The following is a 21,787-nucleotide window of genomic DNA, read 5'->3' as shown; positions in this document are numbered from 1 at the left end:
AACTTGATCCTACTTCATGCTATTCCACTGCCTATAGCTACTGAACAAGTCAAACCAAGAAAGAAGGGTAAGGAGAAAGAAATAGGAGATAAGAGGCAATACTTGTTTGCTCCGAACATCACTTAGAGGATAGAAGAAACTGTTCAAAGTCAAAACATATGGAAAACAGCATCTGGTTATGGGAGCCTGGATGTTAATTGTTCTGACAGCTGAAATTTGTCTCCAGAAATCTCATGAAGCCAGCTGGTATTGTAGAGTTTTCTCTGGCTCATATTGTGACTCCTACAAGTTTCTGGAGACTTCCAGTCTCAGGATGATCATCTTGCAGGAGCAGCTGCTGCTTAAATTTTTTCATTTCTGTATCAGATAGAATCAGGAAATACATTCTTTGTGCGTTTGGATTTGATTTGTAACATAAAAGTCCTAAGGTGGTTTCAGGTGCACTTACCTGAATTTGAATTTAACAAAACCCTGTAGAACTTAGCAAAGAGATTCTAATGTTGTCCCCTCTACAGTTCTTGTATACGAGGTGAGGAGAAAAACTTGATTATAAGTAACAGAAAGGTATTGAGGTTCATTTTGAGATGTCTTAAAGGTTCCACTCTGAATCTGAACTTCTTGAATTGGAAAAACGTGGGCTGGCAAACTTGGTAAGAACAATAACTCTAGAGAGATAATTACAATTGTCTGTTTCTGAATGGGTTAGAAGTTGTCTAATAATAGCTCTTTTCTGCAGTTGTTTTAGTGCCTTTTGCTTTCAACCTTGAGCTGGAAATGTCAGAAGTCTGTATTGACACATGTGCCTCGTCTCAGACAAGAAAGAATATGAAGCTGTTTGGAGCGCATACAAGTTTGTATTTAGAACAGGCTACTTGCATGTTTCTGAGAAAAAAACATAACTAACTAATCATTTGACAGTGCTATCAACAAGATGTTCACTGCATGGCCCTGGCATTTTTTTTAAGGGTGAAAATACCAACTTCTCTTATGTTTTTAAGTACAAACACATTTCCTGCACCCAGAGTTTATGTTATTTTCCAAGAAATGTCTGTTCCTCATCCTGGTGAAAGATAATGAGCAGTAAAAAAACAAAAAACAAACAAAACCACCCCACCCCACCCCAACCCTATGTGGATGCAGAAAGGCAAGGTTTGGAAAAAGTTGTATGTGGCAGAACAGTCTAATTTCTTTAGAGACGATTTTGCTATAAGTTTATTTTGTTAAGATTCAAGGCATTCAAAGTGAATGTTGTTTAACAGTAGCATAACCTCTGGAGCCTAAGTGAGAATTCTTGAGAAGTCTCCCCAAAAGAAGATCCAAAAATCAAAATAAAATGAAGAGGAGGGGGAAAAGTTTCTGAAACACCAAAGTGTTTTAGAAAATCCACTGAGTTATTCATATGCTGCTAACAATAGAAAGAACTTGAAAGGCAGGACCCAGAACAGCAGGTACAGAGTCTAATTAATGCATGTACTCTAAGGAGGCTTAACCCATAACTGTCTAAATGCAAGCAGGAGTGTTTCAACAGCAGGATTGTTTCTAGCAATATTCCTGAGTTTCACCAATGAATCACAAGGCAAAACCCCCACCTTCTATATTTCCTTTGTTTATCACCACACTGGAAACAAGAAATCTTAAAGATTTCATGATATTTTTTTTTAATTATTGTTAATTTTTTTCTGAGGCTGCAATATAAAATGGATAACACAAATACGTTGGATTTTTCTTTGAAGTAATAGGTAAGTTGACATGAGCCAAGCTTAGAGATGATCAGGATTTTGACTTAAACTGGTGTTTCCTTACTAAGGAGAAGCTGGAGCCTACTTGTTCTCATCCTCACTTGGGTGATCCTTAGAGTTTGGCCATGGCTTCCTCATTAGTGACTGAGTTCTGAAATACTGGGAACACTGCTGCTTGGTCCAGGAAAACACTTGATCATGAGTTTCACTTTAGAGTCAGCCTTTTTATACTTTAAAATCAAAAGCATGCCCTAATTGTTTGATGGATAGGGCCTGAGGGCATGCATCTCTCCTTACAACATGGAGTCCACAGTTATTAGGCAACAAATGAGAAGCTGAAGTGAGGCTGGTCTGTTTAACAATAAGCTTTCTATTGTAATTCAAAGCATCAAATATTTGCAGGCCCTATTAGGCACACAAGCACTCTTTGGTAGACAACTACCTTAACCAGTAATCTACATTCTTTTTTCTCTAATGGGGAGGCTGTTCATTGATGGTTTGCTGTGTGTATGGAAATTAGACACCTGTTCTGGAAAGTAAAATGTTCTGGATGGCTAGACTTGCAGAAACTTGAGCAGTGAATCTTGGGCTGACTTGGGCTCAGGTGATCAAAAGTATCTCAGAAGTTTCAGGATGAAATTTAAAGCTAAAATGTTGGCAGTTATAGGAAAACAGGACCTGGTATATGCTATGTCATATCAATGGTTCATTCTGTACTTCATCTTGAGTGTACCAGTCAGCAAAGGATGGTTCAAAGCAACTTCCTTGTGTGGATTTAGCCAGAAACTGTTCCTTCAACATAGGGGAAAAAAGTTTGAGACATCAAAATCTTTCCAGTTCTGCAGTGGGATGGAGGCAAGGTAGCTATGGAGTTACTTAAGAAGAAATAGAGATGGGCCCTCAGGGGTGTGCCAGTGGCAATGCACTCTGCTCAGATGTGCAGAAGCCCTGGGCTCAAGACCCTGCTTTCCTGATTCAGATTAGAGTCTGGACTACTGACTGTCCTGGAATAAGTTTCTCTTGTTTTAGGTTTTGATCAGAAAATGTATCACAGGACTGAGAAACACTTCTTGCTGAAATATTTCATTGAAACTTCCTATGAGAAATTTTGGCTTTTTAAAACTTCTGTTTTCATTAAAATCCTTCTTGTTATCAAAAACCAAGATGAAACCATTGTTTGTGTTTTGTTGAAGTGCTTACATACACTAACAGTTACTCAAGTCTCTCTGCTGTCTGCCTGGATATGGCTAAATGTAATTAAGCACTGCTTAGTCTGAGGAAGGACTCTGATTTGGATTGTGAATATCCATGTCTCATTTTGAAATATCATAAATGCATTTTAAGTGAGCTAATATTCCGTAAACATGGTTAACTTCTGCATTTCCAGATTTGGACTCTGAGTTTGTTTTTTTAATGTTGTTCATGGTGCTATATGAGTGTGCCTTATGCATTCTTTTACATACAGACCCCTATCAAGTTATCTATAGTAGGAAAATGACAGCATCATAATAGTTAATGGAAAAATAACATAAGAGGAAAAAGAAAATTAGCATTCCACACAGCAGGGCATTTCGGATGTTAATCTGCCTTGCAATATAATTGACAGGGAAGCTGATATCTGAGAAGATTTTTATTCCTATCTTTTTCTCTAAACAGTTAGTGTTCAGTAGTTGTGCAGCAGGGGAGATGGAGAAAAAGAAAGTTCTAGCCGAGTGAATGTTCTTTACCAGCAAAAGATGTTAACTTTCGTCAGAAGGTAGTTAATCACTGAGAGAGAAACAGATGAAGAAATTGGATAAAACATTTCCAGTTCCAAAAGTCTTTATTGATTGTGTCCCCCTCAAGAAAATTCAGCTCAATCTCTGAAACCCTCAAGTGATTAAACCTTGGGCAGTCCACTGTAGACAGAGCAAATGAGAATTGTTTCAAAACCAGACATGTAGAGCTAGGATAGTTAAAGGGAAAAAAGATTTCTTTTTCACTTTGAAATCCTAGCTGGGAGACGTAATCTGAGATGTTGATTTTAAGGCAGGAGCTTTCTTAAGTGTTACAATCTTTCTCTGCGTAACAGATCCCTGAACCTTGAAACAAGGAACTGTTTTATTTTCAGAGGAAGAGCTCTCTTAAGCAGAAACCTAGAGCTTGGAAGATGGAGGACAGATCTCTGGTCCATCACAGATAACTTGCACACATTGGTCTAAATGTTTTAAAGGCAATTAGGGCACAGAGAGACTGAAGCATGGCTAAATGAGATGGTCAGACCTGTGACCAGTTGAGAGTTCCTATTACCCAGAGATGCAAGTTTTTTTGATCTCAAAGCAGCTCCTCTACAAGACTAGCTATTTTTAAGTGGCAACATGACGACTAGTATGTGGTCTAAGGCATGCAGTATTATTATTCTCCTCCATTTTCTGTATACAGCATGAAGGTCTTGAAGAGCTGTGCTTGAATTGCCGTGCTTGAATTGCCGTTTGCTTTCTTGAACTCCATAGCATACTGCTGGAGTAAAGCCCTTGGCTTGTCTGTCTTGGGGTTTTGGGAAGTTAGGTACATTAAAGGTGCTAGGGGAAAAAGTTCTGCAGCAGTAGACGCTATGAATTGATTTCTTTCTTCTTTCTTGCATAACCGTTAACAGAACAGTATCTTGTACACCAGTTCATGCACTATACAGGAGTCTAACATAAAATAACATAGGAAGGCCAATTTAGGAAACCTCACTGTTAAAGTAACTAAAAGCATGAAGCTAATTGACTTGAAGAAAAAACAACAAAAACCTGACAGCCTTGTGATAGTTTTATCTCTTCTTGGGTAGAGATCCAGATTTTGGTTACATGTACAGGTATCAGACGGTCTGTAGTTTCAGTAGTTATTGCCTGTCAGCTTAGCTGTAACAACTGGTTGAGTGCATGCTCTACAATCACAAATATTTGTGAAAAAAACCTGGCTTAGACCACTTGAGCTAGCCTTCTCAAAACCTAGGGTTATCCTAACTGTTCTAGATTATCACCAATTTAGCTGAAATCAGTGACTGAACCAAGGATTCTTCCAAGAGAGACCATAGATGATAGGTCAAATCCTGAACCTAATTTTATGTTGGTGTAATTGCATAGTTCTGCTGAGTTGCGTGCAAGTTGTCCCCTTGACTGGATGTACACCCCTGAGCTCACGGAATCTGCTTTAGCTCTTGGCTTTCATCTAAGAGTCTTAAAACACCTAACAAACTTTATAATTTTCCCTCATAATGCCACAGAGTAAACAGGCCCAGAAAGATTAAGGGTCCCATTTTGGATTTGTGTGGTGGGGTCTTGGCAGCAAAGGAGGGCCTGCAGGGCCGGCTCCTGTGAGAAGCTGCTAGAAGCTTCCCTGGCTTCAAGTCAGACCCGTCTCTGGGCAAGGCCGAGCCCATCAGTGACGGTGGTAGCAACTCTGGGAGAACGGATTTCAGAAGGGGAACCTGCAGTGAATAGGGGATTGGGATGTGAGAGGAACCCCTCTGCGGATCCTGAGGTCAGTGAGGAAGAAGGGGAGGAGGAGTGGGGGAGCAGGGGGATGGATGCCTCCCAAGATGGCCGCCGCTCCCTGGGAGAGCCCGCGCTGGAGCAGGCCGTGACTGGAGGACTGCGGCCTGCGGGAAGGCCCCACGCCAGGGAAGCTCATGGAGGACTGTCTCCCGTGGGAGGGACCCCACGGTGGAGCAGGGGCCGAGTGAGGAGTCCTCCCCCCGAGGAGAGGAGGAAGGAGCGGCAGAGACAAGGGGTGAGGAACCGACCCCAACCCCCATTCCCCGGGGAGGAGGGAGAGAGAACCGGGAGTGGGGCTGAGCCGGGAAGGAGGGAGGGGTGGGGGGAAGGTATTCTAAGATTTGGGTTTACTTCCCTTTATCTTTGTTTTAATTTGATTTGTAGTAAATTAAATTGATTTTGTTTTCTTCCCCAAGTTGAGCCTGTCTTTTGCCTGTGACAATAAGTGGTGAGTGATCCCTCCCTGTCCTTGTCTCGAACCACAAGCTTTTCTTTATATTTTCTCTTCATCCCACTGGGGCCAGGGTGGGGAGGAGTGAGCCAGTGGCTTCATGGTGCTTTGTTACCAACTGGGCTTAAACCTCCACAGGCCCCTTCCCCAAATCCTGTTGAAGAGTGTAAGTATCTTTTCATTAGATTTTGACAGGACCTTTAGCATCTTGTTCAGACAGACAGCAAATACCTGGAAGTTATCATGGTTATAGTCTAGCTTTTAGACAACATCTCTGGATCTAGGTATATGCAAAAGCTAAAGGCATGTTTTCTGTGAGGTTATGTAGTTCTAATAAAATCATAAGATGTCACCAAAATACATCATGCAAAGAAAGGGTCATAAGTCACTAAGCACTTGTTCTTTGATTTAAACAATGGGCAAAGAGGAGAAACTATACCAGGATACCTGTGGCTGCCTGCCAGAATAAAACAAGAAAGGGGGAAAAAGCCCTTAATTACAGTTATTAATAGATCTCCAGTACGCATCACCTTCATTTCCCACCTTATATAACAAGGATTAATTGGGGTACAGATAATGCATATACTTGAGGTAACTGGGAGGTTAGAGGTGGCAGGTGGAATCTGATGCTGTGAACATGCAACCTTGAAGCTAAAAGCCTGCACCTGAGATAGCTGTGCGTGCTTTTTATACCTCATATAGAGGATAGGCCTCTCCAGAGGTTTACTATTCTCCTGTATGCTAGGTCAAATTAGTATCTTGTCATTGATGGTAAACCCTAAGATAACTAATTTTAAATAGGTAAATTTGAGTTAGGTGACCAGTGCTTTTCAGGTGGTCAGAAGTACTTATCTGGTTTAAAGTGGCTGAGAGTCACCTGATTCACTGAAGCAATAAGCACTGAGTTGTCAAGTGAGAAGACTCTGTTTTCATTTGTCCCAGGATGAACTGGTGGGGTAAAATAGTTCTTTGTTTCCAGAATTATTCTGTTCAGCTCAGAATGTGTTTCTGGACTGTTTTGCCTCTCAGGCCTGTGCAAAATCTTCAGGAGGCTTACTGTGGGGTTGAAGCTGCTGTAAGTGTGATCATTATCCATCTGTATTCCATGCAATTATTATTTATGTTATTGAATTCCCTGGAGGTAAAATTAAAATAGAGCTTTTATTTTTATTTTTTTAAAAATCTCAAGCTCTTGTTTTTGTTTCCCCCTTCTCTTTAACAACCTTGTTTCCCAGGAGACCACTTGATATGTCCTCGTGTTTCCAAGAGACTGAAGTTCAATAGGTTGAGAGTTAATTGCCAGCTGGGAGTTTCCAGATGTTTATGCGGTAGCCCAAAGAGCTGTCCACTGGTAGCAAATGAACAGCTGGAAAGACACAATCCAAACAAAGCATCTTTTAGCTGATTGACATATGTCTGGAAAACTTGGCATGTTTGAGACCAATGGAATTGAAATTAGGAACAGCTAGGAGCAAGTGCTTCATTATCAATAATTAGTCAATTAGATATTTTTTTGTTCAAATTCAGATATAATTCTCAAGCATTGTACTCACTCAGTCATTATCACCCATGCAAGTAAACGACAGAAATAATGCATAGCCTTCACTCTATCTTTCCTGGAGATGTGTTCAGAAATATTCATTATACTGTTGAACATAGGCCATTCCAGGGGGCTGAATCGTGCAAATGATTTGTAATGGAATATGAAGCCTTTCACCCAGAAATCAGATTCACATCCAGTCCAAACAGCTGATAGCAAGTGAACAGTTAAGTTGAGCTACTTAAGAGTTTACTATCAAAATGCTGGGGTTTGGTTTGTTTGGGGTTTGGTTTGTTTGTTTTTTTGTTTTTTTTTGTTTTTTTTTTTTTTTCAATGAAATAATTGGTTCTGTACACATTCAAAATTTTCAGTGGGGAAAATTTATTATTCTGAAATTGTTTTCCATCTGGGAAACAAAAGTGGGAAAAAAAAAACTTTTTTCACCAGCTTGACTTTTCTCTGTAAAACCTATAATAGCTGTTTCATATGACATTATTTCAAGACTCAGTTGTTTAGGGTGTTGTATCCTGTAGTGTTAACCTGAGTGTTCAGTGTTCTGTTCTTTAAGCAACGCTCTCCAGGAAGGAAGAATCCTTTGGAGGGGTCATATGGATGCACATTGGAAGATGTAGCCTAAGAAAAGTAACACCTGAAAGAGGTGATACAGTTGTAATTCCTTTAAGCATCACAAAACAAAGGACAGATCAAGTATTTTGATGTTCCTAAGGAAGGGGGCAGGAGGGGCAAGAAATCTTACTGCCTTTTGTCCTAATGCACAAGGAGCTGAAATGGGGAAAATTTTTCAGGATGGAATAATAGATATGTATTGTTACATGACAAGACACATGTTCATGTTTTTGAAAAATAATACTCTAGCTGATGCTGGCTTTGTGCCTTTTAGAGTGGTCTTGTAATAAGTAAAGGCAAGACAAAAAAAACCATGAACTAGCCTTTTGAAGTTCAAGTTTAAGGCCTATTATGAATATTAAGCTCTACTTTATATCAGCTGGCCATTGCAGGGGTGGAACTTCTTACCAGGTTTTACTTAAAATAAATGAGGTATTATTTTTCCTAAATAAATTACTTTTTGCCCGACAATAGTGGAATAGAGTGTCATTCATGTGCATGACATTTTTAAGGAGCAAGAGAAAAAGAATTACCTCCACAAAACATTTTTTTTGTCCCTGAAAAACACGTTTTTTCTTTTCCTGGCCATATGAGAGACTAGATTTCTTCTGTTCTGTTCGAAGTCTTTCTGTCCTTAACACCTTGTTTGGGAAATCAGTGATGTTTGGATGCATTCTACTAAGTAGCGTTTCTGGGAATTTGGTACTTCTACCACTTTCACAAACACGTCTGGAGAGGACTTAACAGAGGTTTCTCCCTGATGAGAACCTGTCCCCCACTTTATGTGGATCTTGGAAGGAAACTTTGCTCCTTCAGAGAGAAGTAGTCTTCTGTCTACTCAGTCTGAATTACAGTCATATGGTAGGAGTTGCAGGACATTGTTACCCTGAACTGTCATCATGGCCATCACAAGGAGGAGAAAAATATAGCTATCATTATGGGAGCTTTACACTGCATAGTTTATCTCTATAACAGTGCACTATGATGTGCCTAATTAGACTGTATCAGCTGCTCCATGTCTGCTGCTGAAGGAAGACTTTCTTATTGTGTCTAGTCAACAGAGAGCTCTCAGCCTGTGATTTAGCACTCAAATTAAATTTAAGCATAGTTTCCCATTTGATTATCAAGCTATGGGTGACTTTTAAGGATCCTTTTCAATCCATTACTTCTCCTAGCTGTAAACTGTCTGTCACAATTTTTTTTCTCCTCTCTGGTAGATGCAGACTGACTGAAAACTCATCCATTTAAAGTTAGAGGGGAATGAATCCAAATAATTCCAATTAGAGTATGCAAACTTTTGCTGTTGTTCAGTCTCCTTCCTTGCTTGTCAACTTCTGCTTCTGAGTCTCAATTATTGAGACATAATAAATGTAATTGGTTTGAATAAACTGAAAGGAACAAGACCTTCAGAAAGCAATATAGGGTAAGAAATAGGGCAAAAAATAGGTTTTCTTTCCATGCCAAATTGGAACATTCATCCAGCTTGTGGCTTCATTGTGAGAGGCGTAGGGTAACTTCAACAAGGCAGTCTTTAAGAAAATATATATATGTGTGTTTATAGAAAAAAAAATCTCCCTAGTCTCTTGTGCGTACTAATCTGTTAAAAACATTGTAAAGAAGAAGAGAACAAGTGTCTATTTCTTCTGTAATATTGTCTAAGGAACCAAATTGGATAAAACAGTGAACCCTGTATGGACAAAAAGACCGCAGTGGTGATCAGAGCTGAAAGAAAAAGTTCAAAGTCTACTGTTTACTCACCTGTTGCACACTTTTTTTATATGCATGGGGTGAAGGTGGGTTGGTCAAGATGAGGTTATGGGACATGTTTGTTTCTTCAGCAGTCTCTCTGTACTTGTGCTGCTCTTGGAAGATGCCTACAGTTTGATGGACATGCTGCCTGAACCTTGAAAGATATGATACCTCCATTTCAAGGAGCTGGCAAGGTTGCAGACATTCTGTAGTAACTTCAGAGAAAATGTCCTCTGCATAACAAGCACTTCTTTTGCTGCAGGAACTGGCAGGTTTTCAGTATACTGCAGTAAGAAGGAATAACCTGATCATATCAGACACGCACACAACTGGTGTAAGACGTTGCAACATTGACCAGTTTTACCAGAAGGTGAGCATGGAGGTAGGGAGAGAAGGCAGAGCAGGGTTTTTGCTCTGCTTTACCATGACAGGGCTTTAGTCTTTGTAGTTAAGACAACTTTTTGGAAGAATCAAAGACATGATCCATTGGTGCATTGCTGGAGTTCTAATGATCTGTAAAGCAACATGGATGTTTTGGATTGATTGTTTGGGCTTTGCTGTGATTGTCTTTGTATGCATGGCGGGAAGCCAATGACCCCTTGCAGCAGCAAGTGCAGGGTGGTGGCTTTCTGGTGTGATGCAAACAGGGAGACTACTTGTGGATGCAAGTCAGGCTAAACAATAGGCGTAGTCCTCTGCAGTAGGAAGTCCCAAGTCCTTGTATACCCTTTACTTGAAGTACTTGGTACAAAAGAAGGGCATGAGACCTTCAGTGTGATATGGCAGTAAGGGGCTTGTTCCCAGTGCTACTGCTGGAGCAGGATTGGGAGCTCATGCCCCACCTTGCCACTATGTGGGTTCATTGAGGTCACTAATCCTGTACAACACTCTGTATCTGACACTTAAGCATGTATTCAAACAAACATAAACACTCATAGCCACACTGTTGTTCACTCTTCACCAGGGCTCAGAGGAAGTGTTGCTAGCTTCATTTCCTGACTCTTTGCTACTGACCTACTAAGGAGAGATTTTTATGATTGTTTTACACAGAATGGGGTGATGATGGGAAAGTGGTTTGCTCTGTCTCAATTTTAAACAGATCCCCTCTGAAGTGCTGCTCTTACTGAGGTTTTGCCTTTTGTTTACAGGCTGTGCCTTCCTAACATACTGCGAAAGGGAGTCTGCTCTAAAGGCCCAGAGTGCACTGCATGAACAGAAGACACTGCCAGGGGTGAGTCCAGATTGCTAACTTTTTTCTTTTTTTTTTTTCTTTTTTTTTTTTTTTTTACATCTAAAATGGGTTACATATGGACTTCTCATCTTCGGTTTGGAGCATAATGTCTCTGGTTGCTTGGATGATTCACTATTTGCATTGTGCTAATAAAACGAAGACACTACCAACCCACCCAAACAGTTTCCAGGCACAAAATGAAAAGCTTTTTGCTCTTATCAGGAGTCAGGAAAACAGTAATTAACTGGTTATGGGCTGGGTTCTACCAGCCTCACTCAGCTGAGGAAAGGTTTTAGGATTCTGACTATTATAATGAAATATTTGAAGTGCTTACCAGGTGCTACCTCTTACTATTTTTCTTTTCTGAAGCAAGGTGTGGCAGCAAGAAATCAAGGGACAGATCATATTATTGAGTTATCACAGAATGAAAACATATTCCTGATGACAAAGTGGTTTGACTCAGTTACTTTAGTATTCAAGCAGCTGTAGCAGATTGGAAAGGCGGTGAGACAAGGAGAAAAGAGAGAGAGGAGAGACGAACACAAGATAATGAGGAAAATTATTCACATGAGCAAGATCTAAGGTTCAGACAACACAAGCAGAACTAAAAATAGAATCAGCATTATGTGGGGAAGACCTGCCCTGCTGGGACGGGTTTCCAGTTTAGCAGTAACCGGGAGGAGGGAGAGAGAGAGACACTATTTAGATTCAGCCAGGGTACATGGATTGGAAACAGCCGAGTGCAGTACTCCTGTGGCTAGAATAGGGCTAGTTTCACAATGACACAAAAGTCAGTGATCAAGTAATTACAAGTGGGATCCTGAGGGTTCCAGGCTGCATCTAAACTGAGAGGAAATTGATCCAAAAGTCTGCCTTTATTAGTTGTTGTTGACTGACTGAGTCCTGTGTACCCATAACCTACCTTTCTACAAAACCTAAGACACGTCAGTTGCTCTATGTTGCTGAAGGAAGTGTTCATTCTGCTCTGCTTGTTTCCATCATCCTGGGTCTATTTACCTATCTTTATGCCACCTTGCCAGTATGGAGATGCCCACGCAGTTGTTCATCTACATCTATCTTTGCTTTAAAGGCCATACCTTATGTAAAGATATACATACTTCATTCCCTAAAAATACATTTCTGTCAGCTGACAACTCCCTCTGAATTATTTTTTTTTCTAGAAAATCGTTAGCCACAGATTGAGACTAACTTGAGTCTTGTTGGGGTTTAGGTTTTTCTTCCCCCCACCCCCACCCCACCCCACCCCACCCCCGACAGGTGTTGTTTACTTTTTACTTCTCTCTCCTTGGAATGATAGAAGTGGATGTACAATAATTGAAAATATTTCAAATAAGGATGTTTTGGGTAACATTTTACCTGAAATTTTCTGAAATATGCTTGAAATCAAATATGTATTTATCAAAACTAGAGATATGCTTGTGATGAATAGGGTGTTTGTGTATTTAAAAGATACTAACTGGAATTCCAGGATTTTTCAGTGAGACTGTTTGCTCTCTTCATTAGGAACCAGACCACTCACTTGCATATGGAACTCATATCTACTCTATAGGGTTAAAATCTCATCCTGAGGTTGTATGATGGGAATATCTTCATGAAGACAGTGGGTCAGTGAGACTGAGGACTCAGAGCTGGGGAGGGAGGGCAAGTGACAATTTAGGATTTCTTTTTTTTTTTTTTTAATTACTTCTTTATATGTCTACAGTTCTGAATCTCAGTCTGCTTTTTAAAGATTTTAAATCACAAAACTCTTGAAGGCAAAACTGTTGTCTTGGACAGTGACAAAATTCAACCGGCTTTTGCATTAAGATCAAGACTTCCTTCAGAGGTTATACTGACTGGTTCTAGACCACAGGCAAAACATTCCTTCCTTGGTTTACGTCATTTCTATCACATATAGCCCATACTGACCATGCTGACTTCAGAAGGCTTTTTTGTTTTGTTTTACACTTTGAGGTGACACATCAGGATCTGATTGAATTGGGAACAGTGAATCCTCTGTCTAAAATAGCTATGAGGTTTTTTGAGAGTTCTGAGCACTGACTTCTCCCATGCCTTTCATTTTCAGTTCTGTTTGTCTCAGGATAAAGGTTTACTTTCCACCAGCAAACCCTCTGCATACAGCTTTCTGCCAAGTTTCTGAACTCATCTTCTGAATGATGTCACTGTAGTTTATTTAAGGAAACCAGCCTTGCCTCTTGATAAACTATTATGCCTGGATACTGTTTTATGGTTCCTATGTGAGTAGCAGAGAATTATTTATGACTTACCTGACTGTTCTTGATAACATGCACCAACAATACCAAGCATAGTTCATCACCATAAAATAAAAAGCACTCATAAGGTCAGGGGTCTAAGTCCTCATCCACATGAGTTCACAAATGACACATATATAACACCTTCTCTTGACCGTCCACTGTCTGTGACACAAACAGTGCTACGGAGGAGGTATCAAAAATAATTAACAATGCTGGTATAGAAAAAAAGAAAATATTACTACGGTGAGCCATTGAATCAAGACACTTCTTTCCCATCCCCCAGTAAACTGTGTATTTGCCTGTTCTTGCAATATTACTGTTTGTGTTCTTTGTATTATAAAACACAGAGTTGAGTCATTTTTAATAATATGCACATGAATGCTAATGTATTGAAATAGTGAGGCATGAGGAGTTTGTGTCCAGATTCAGACACCTTGCCTCTTAGCTATGTATCACTTTGGTTTTAGTGGAGTGGCTACATGCACATATTTTACAGTAATTACTTTCTGGATGTGCTTTGTAAGATGACAGAAATATGTTTCACATATTTCTATGTTATATGTGGGACATAAAGTCATCTTGTGGAATAATCAAAAGACTTCCAAGCAAGTATGTGTTGATTAATAAAGTCTTTACAGCACTTTGTTTTGGGGCGGGAAGGAATCATGATAGATATTTTGAAGTAACTAGAATGGAATGTAAAATATAAAATTATTAGTTGGATCCTCTTCATCTAAATGAATTAGGCTGTTTTGGACAGTTTGAAATTGTCTTGCCTAAAACAGAAGGTTAACGTAGCAGGGTGTGTATGTATGTGTAAAAAGCACTTTGTGAGTGTCGGACAATTCAAATTCTAGCATTTACTTGTGATTGTTTATTTTACATATAATAGAGTAGCTGGATGATGAAGTATATTAGTTCTTTAATAATTTATAGAAATGCTTTGATGTTGCAGTAATTACATTAAAGGTCACATATCAAAGGTAATTTGGTTGAGCAGCTGTGATGGTTTCTCAGAAGCAATCAATATTGCTGTCCGTGGTGCTGATTTCACCAAGGGGACTGCCAGATTAAAGGAGGCTTATTACCAGCCAGCCAGACACGGGGGAAATCAAGAACAGATTGGAGAGATGCACTATTCTCTTTCCCTACCTATAATTAACACTGTTCACCATAATCTGCGCTAATCCTTCATAGTGGGAAACCACTTCCCCCCCCCCCCCCCCTCCCCCCCCAAACATTATAAAAAGCAAATTAGGCAAGGAAGAGTAATTTGGGGGAGCAGGAGAGATAAAGTAGAGAAAGGAAAAGTTGGTTCACCCTTGGGATTTCTGATGCCAATATATCTCTCAATGATAATGTAATATCAAAAAAACCAGCCCAAGGTCTTGGGGAAAGCATGGGGAGGGGGGGAAAGTGATCTAGACAATGACAGCGCAGGGGATGTGAGAATTATCTGCCTGAAGATTTGGTATAATATTATCTATTTGCCCCACAAAGCTCCACAGGAAATGAAATCAGAGAAATAAAATTATGTTTTAAGCGTAGTCATTTTGATTACAAATTATAGTGAACGCAACTTTTTCTCCCCTTTCTTTTTTCTTTCTGAAGCAAATGGCAGAGGATAATGCTGAGAAATGTAATTACACTATCAAGATCTACTTTTATTTATAGCACAAATAAACTGAGCTCATGTATGATAAGCACAGAGGCATTTTTTTCCTCTAGTTCTTTGTGGCTTTCTCAGGCAATGGGAATGAATAGTCCATGTATACTTGGTTGGAGGCACTGCCTCTTTGCATAATGTTAAAACCTCCCTGTAAGACTTGCAAAGAATAACTATGAAATTAAGTAGCTAAGAAACTGTTAACCTCAGCAATCTGCAGGGCTTATTCAGGCTGGGAAATAGACTGGGTTTTCTTACTGTATGTGTTCCTCTTGAAAGTGGTACTACTGGTATGCTAAATTTCTCAGTCCATAACATAATTAGTTTTCTTCCTAACTGTTCTGATATCCTTTGTCTCTTCTGCCATCTAGAAAAAATGCATTCTGTTTTATTCATTGTATGCAAAAATATGCATCTGTAACATTAGAAGACAGGTGAGCTCATAAAACTCATATTAAACCCAGTTTTAAACAAACAAAAAAACCTTCTCTAATGCAAATAAAGTTATGCTTAGTTAAAAAAAAAAAAAAAAAAAAAAAAAAAAAAAGACTTTTTCAATGTTATTGGTCTTATCTGGCTCAAATTTGTATGTATATGTGAGGAAAGACACCTGAGCATGCCAGGGGAGGGGAGAAGGGTGTCTTGCAAAATCTAGCCCATCTTGAATCCTTGTAATAAGTCTTAAATAAGATGTAAGTGTCATGTGGACTTCAGAAGTTCTGCACATGTAGCATAGATTTCACTATTCAAGCAGACCTTGCTGTAATTTTACAGTATTATTGTCTTTTTTTTTTTTTTTTTTTTAATGTTTCAAAGCTTTTTCCAAAAGCTTGTTAGAAAACCATTAAACCACCTATCAGCCTGCACACTGTTATGCCAAAAATGGTATTATATTCCCACACCTTCCCATTTCAAAAGTTTTCTCTGCCAATGTAAATTGCAATTTGGTCAGCAGTGGCAGGCTGGATGGGTTCCATTGATTAAAGTAGCCTGCTTGAACACACAGCCTGCTCACCATGCCCTTTAGATTTTGAAAGAAAACACATTTAATTGTTCCCTTGGGAGAAACATGTCTGTTTTCTGAAGTTAAAAATGAAGATGAAAAGGAATAAAAACAGATTTGAGGTAAGAGACTTGCAAAAACCAGTCCTGTAGAAATTCTTCAGTGCTTTAAAATCTTTGGGTGTCAATGTCATGGTTAAAAAGATTTATTATGTTTTTTAAAACCCCTTGTTTCCTCCTTCTGGCTGACCAGCCCGTAAGAGGACTTTTGAATCTTGCTTTAGGGAAAGGAGGGGACAAGAGAGGGAGGGAAACTATATGCGCTTTCCATTTGCTAAAAACCCCTGTAGTTTGACAGTGCTGTTCTGTTCACCAGATGAGATGAAACACCTGGGTCCTATCTGCTTGGTAAACATTAAAGTTCCATTTCACTAGTTAAAGATTGGCTTCTGTATCCCTATACAGCAGCCTCTAGAATACAAAGTAAACTCTTTCTGTGCCACCCAGTCCAAAGAGCTTTGGAGGAAAAGGATACAGTGCAAGCATTCTGATAGCACCAGTGTGTTGGATGCATGCTGTTATCTCAGCTGAGACTGGTGTATTCATCACATTTGTGGTGGCTAACCAAGCTTGGCTTGATATGCAAAATGGGAACAAGGCTTTTCAGTTGTGTTTCAGACTTGGTGGCAATTAAAAAATGGTGTGCAAAAAAAAATAAATATTAAGGTAGCATTATCTTGTCTTTCTAATTTGACACCTTTTGGCTCTCAAAGGACGATATCCAAGTTATTCAACAAAAGCTTTTGCTGGACCTTCATTTGCTTTATGTGTTATTCAATGACAACTTTTCTCTCTGACGTGTCTGCCATAGGAGGATCAATCTAATTTTATGTACAACTGTAAAGATGAATGATAAGTAGAAAGGATTCAGGCAAGTACAAGCTGAATAAATTATAAAGGGCAAATGATGACAGGACTGGGGGTCCCAAGAGACAGTGATATGATAACAGAAACTAAAGACGAATTTATGATGGATGTAGTTAGCATGTACTGAGGCTGTTAATTCTTCAGGGTAGTTTTACAACTTCTTGTGATTGGAGCAATCAAAGTATTTCATTTTAAAGAGATGCTGTATATTTTCACTTGTCTGTTCTGCATATTTGTATGTATGGCCTCATTTATATGCATAGCAGTAAACTCCCATAGGCTAGTCAAGCTTACCTCCCATCAAAGGGCCCCTATTCTCCAAACCATAATGCCACTGTTTATGCATAAATAAATAGATAATGTGTAACGATTTGAGGGCAAACCTGGATCTCGGAGAAAAAAAAAAGTTTCCATTTTCACAGAACACAGCAATCAAACCTTTTCAGATCCTGCAAGTAGCTGAGCACCTTCAGCTATCTTCAAAGCCAAGCCTAGGGATTGAGTTAGCTCACAGATCCCTGATGAAAAATTATATATAACAAGTTTCAGGTAGGTCAAATTTGGGGCTTAAGCTACTTTAAGAGCAGCTGATGCAGCATCATAAAGTTAGAAGCAAATCTGATCTCAGAGCAGTTCTTGATTGCATTTCATTCATACTCTTATTTCTATCTCTTGTTCCTTATTATTAAGGATATTTGCATGAAAATGATCTTTTTTTCCTTCCTCTGAAGGGTTGTCTCTTGTCTGTGAGTAATGCTTACTCTGGCCTACATTTGTGAATGCCATGGGTTTGATTCTGACTTCATTTACACAAGTGTAAATCAGCAGTGATCTGATTGAGGTCAAGGGATTTATGTGGCATAGGAAAAAGCAGACTCAGCTATATTTGTCACTGCTGAAATGATGTCATCGTGAACAGTACCATAGCTCTAAATGAGGAAACATATTTCTACCAAGAATCTTTGCATCCAAATATCTGATCTCACAAAACGCTGAGCATCCCTGACACCTGCTGGGCCATTCAGTAGCTCCCACAGGCTTTTTACTAGAGAGAGGTCCCAGCTCCTAACTACAGGAAAGAAAGATGGTTGGTGTCTTGGTGTTTCAACAGTGTTGGCCATTAAATACTAACTAACCCTAAACACTGGGGTTTCTAGTTGCATCACCCTACTGATTCAAGTGGTGATGGGATATGCCCAGGAATAATTTGCAAGCAGTAAACCTTCATTTCGTATCCCATGTCCTCAGTCACAGAACAGAGGAAGAGAAGAACAGGTACCCTTTAACAGTCAATTTACTTGTCATCTGTCCAGTCATATGGATGATACCATGTGACATTACCTAGTTCAGGGGTCATTGTTCATAGGCTAACCTTTCCATAAACACCCAATTCCCGTATTTGCACTGTATAATAATGGAGAAGCATGTGCTGATTGTGATCTGTAATGCAAGTATAATGTAAGCTTTCAATAAAGCACTTAGATGAAAATGCTGTATAGTTATATGATTTAAACTTCCACCTTTGGCAATATGCCCACCTATACTATAGGTTTACCCGTGGCAGCTGGACTACTCATAGCTTACACTGGGGTAAGCTGTCTGCCCTGTGTTTCTTTGTGTAGTGTGTACATGTCTTTAAATCCTTCAGATACTCAGTGAGACAAAAGTAGTTTGGGTGGGTTTTTTTAAAGTACAAGGGTTGAAGACCATACACAAGAGTGATGGATCAGGTATGTATGTCTGCCACCAAAATTATTGTCATTGAAGCCCATAGAGGTGTGTCTTGGTCTAGTTTAATTTAAATAGCATGTATAATAGAAACATAAACATGAAACCACAGGCTTGAATGCTGTGCAGCAACTGTATTCCATGACTGTAATTCCTTAGGGGGTGATTATACAATAAGGACTTGAATCTTGCCTGAAAGAAACATTATTTCTGTTAGTGCTACTTATGCTATGTAGGTTAGGAACATCTATGCATGTTGAAAACAGACTTTCAGTTGCAGTGTAGACAAGACTGCAAGCCTTACCATGTGTAATCTAGCCACTGGCTGCAGATATTTTAAAAAAGCTGTGTATCCTGTATTAAATAGTCTAAGAGCATGATTCGTGCATTAAGCTTAATTCTGTGCTTAAAGTTAAGAACACCTTTTAAAGAACTAGCTGAGCTGGAATGCTTTTGGGAGTGGCAGAAGATGTCCCACCTCTCCACTTACAGATAACTTTTGATAGGACTTGACATGATGTAACCCATTTAGCTTCTGTACTTCACTTCTGCTGTGCTCTTACTTTGGCAGGCAGAAAGTAGTGGGGAATGACTGACCATGAGATTGCACTATCAGTTCAGGCAAGTAGGTATCTGAAGTGACTTTGCTCTGTTGAGTAGCTGCAGTGAGAGACTTACAGTGGCACTGCATGTACGAGTTGCTGCACTTGGCAGGTTCCCAGCAATGTCAAATCTCTCTGATTAGTTTCTGTAAGTACAAGGACAAAATTAAGCCTAACCTATTTTTCAAAGAAGAAATGTGCATTTCCCATTTTTCTCTTTAATGGGAACTTCTTATATCTTGTTTCCCATACTTTTTCTCCCCTCCCCTTTCCACCATGTCACCCTTTAAAAAAAAAAAAAAAAAAAAAAAAAAAAAAATCATCTTTTTAAAATACAGTTCCTTTTAAAAACCTGTGCCTTCAAAATCCTTTGAGTTCTGTACCATATTTTGACCTTGATATGCATACATTTTCAACACCAAATTAATCCTATGGTGCTAGAATGAAGCTGTTCCTTTCCTTTCCCCTTAGGTATGGTAAATTACAATCCTCAATGCCTCTGCTACTTTCTAGTGCATGTTTTCTTTGGCATGTTGCAAAAAATTACTGTTTTGATCACTGGCTTTGTAGGCAGGTTTTGGCAGAGCAAGTCTTGTCCAGCTATAACTAATCCATTCCAAGCTCAGGTTGTTCCTTCAAACAGATGGAGTGAATTTATTTTTCTCTTGTTCTGTGAATGGCTCAGTCATTTCTATGCTACTATAGTGACTTTGCATGGTAAATAAGTAACTTATAAGACATGCTGGCATGAGGTTCTGATTTCATTTATAGCTTTGGTCAATGGAATAGCATTCTGGGTCTTTTTATTTATGGCTGACTTACTGTCAAGATCTTCCTTGGTAAACATCTGAGAAATTGCTTCTGTCTTTTGCACTACTTTGTGGTGTCCTTTCTCAATAAAGTCACACTAGTGCCTCATTTCTGGCCAAACAGCATTTTCTCCTTTTCTCCTCCATCCCATCTCACTCTGTGCATCTGTCCTTGTCATCTCTTATCTCCTTTGTAGATTTGCTGGAAACATTACCCTGTGTTCATGTAATGCCTGCCTGGTGAAATGAGTTGAGATTACAGCTGCTGAGGAGGAACACTGTGCTTCCCAACTACTTCTGCCTGGGAGATCACATATTTTTTCCAGACAAAGAGAGAGACCTGGGTTACTGTTCCTTTTCATGTTTTGTGACACTACACATACATAGGTAGCATAGTTGGCTTGTTGTAAATCTGATGTTTCTTGAAATTAGGAGGCTTAGTGTATGTAAGCTTTTCAGTGTATGTTCCTGTTGTCCAAGAGAAACAAGGCAGCCAGGAAAGGGCTGTTCATGCAGTGTTATCTTGCCAGTTCTTCCTTAGAGCAACTAGGGAGTGTCTAGGGGTTGATTTCTGTGCCCATGCTTATCCTGCACAGGGGAAGGGAAGTGAGGGCTCTGTGTGGGAGGGTGAGGCTTGCAGGCTACCTGTTTTGGTGGTAGCAGCCTGCTGCTCCCAGCTTGTTATTTTTTCTACCACTGCACCTTCACATTGCTTGATATTACACATATTTTCACCTGGGAGGGTAGAGGCTAAGACACTCCTGGGGAAGCTGGGCACAACATGTCACTAGCATCCAACAAGCAGATTGCTGCTGAGGGGATCCTGAGAAAATACATATATTTGGGGGGCTCTGTACGGTTTTTGGAAACTGTAGTACAGGCTCTACAAATGTGGATACACTACAAAGAGTAAAATACAGATGTGGCACCCTTCAAAGACAGCACCTCATGTCCCAGTGGAGGTCCCAAATTTATCTATATTGCTATGTGTTTCTCTTTTATTTTATTCTATTGAGCCTTAAACCTTTTCCATCAGCACTCTGAACCCAAGCTGCCTTAGCACAGTGGTAATGCCTCTAAAGTGAGCCTGTCCAAACTAATTTCATTGTCCTTGTTGAGTGAAGTGCAACAATTAAGCAGACAGCACAAATGGGTCCAGATAAATCGGGTATTTACAATTATTTCAGTTTGGATAATCTAATGTGATGTTCATTGTGCAGCTAAGAAATATGCTTCCAAGTGAGGGGGAGCTCTCATTCTGTACTCTTGTCTGTTGGGTGTAAATTCAGAGTAACTCTGTGGACTCTTGCAGAGTTTAAGCTTCTTTACATCAGTGCAGCTCAAATGAGAATCTTAGCCTCTTTCTTTAGATGCCCTGTAGAGCTGCCTCCCTTCAGCTGTGCTTGCACTTTAGAGATACAGCCAGGGGAGCTGGAAGGTCTCTTTTTTTTTTTTTTTTTTTTTTTGGCCAGGGTTGTGTTGTTGAACTCGTTCACTTTGGGGAATCCAGTTTTCTTTGAGTGCCTCTTTGCTCTCCAGCACTGAAACTCTGACTGACAACTCAAGTTTCTCTCCAGATCTGGCAATGCTGCTGACTTTCTGGATAGCATTCCAATCAGATCCCCTCATTACCAATGCCTCTCTTTCTTGGTATTAGTACCTTGAGGCTGTATTCTGGCTTTCCACAAATTCCAGCCAAAAACTCAGCAATACCAGTTGAAAGGCACAGGATTTATGCCAGCAGATCAACACCAAAAGGCAGATCTCTGCCACTTTCTGCTTCATTTCTTTGCAGGATACATTGCTTTTCTTTCCCTCCTCCTGGTCCCCTCCCCAAGCTCAGCAACACACTGTGTTGCTGGGCAGTCTTCACCAACTTAATCATATTTGGGCCCAGTGTTTTTTCTGCAGACCCTGGA

The 21,787-nt window shown here is 39.7% G+C and overlaps 1 protein-coding gene across 12 annotated transcripts in view; it reads left to right on the top strand.

Annotated features, from left to right (window-relative positions):
• CELF4 (CUGBP Elav-like family member 4) overlaps positions 1-21,787 on the top strand; it is a 718,598-nt gene that overhangs the window by 81,824 nt on the left and 614,987 nt on the right. For all 12 annotated transcript variants that reach the window (XR_007505106.1, XM_049795649.1, XM_049795645.1 and 9 more), the window contains exon 2: positions 10,776-10,858. Coding sequence is in view for 11 of the 12 variants with exons in the window: in XM_049795649.1 (XP_049651606.1) it covers positions 10,776-10,858 (83 nt within the window). In the remaining variant the exon portion in view is untranslated. The remainder of the gene's footprint in view (positions 1-10,775; positions 10,859-21,787) is intronic.

Source organism: Accipiter gentilis, chromosome Z (assembly GCF_929443795.1).
Source record: "Accipiter gentilis chromosome Z, bAccGen1.1, whole genome shotgun sequence".
Classification (NCBI taxonomy): Eukaryota; Metazoa; Chordata; class Aves; order Accipitriformes; family Accipitridae; genus Astur; species Astur gentilis.
The sequence above is the reverse complement of the archived record's forward strand: the minus strand, read 5'-3'. Positions and strand labels throughout refer to the sequence as shown.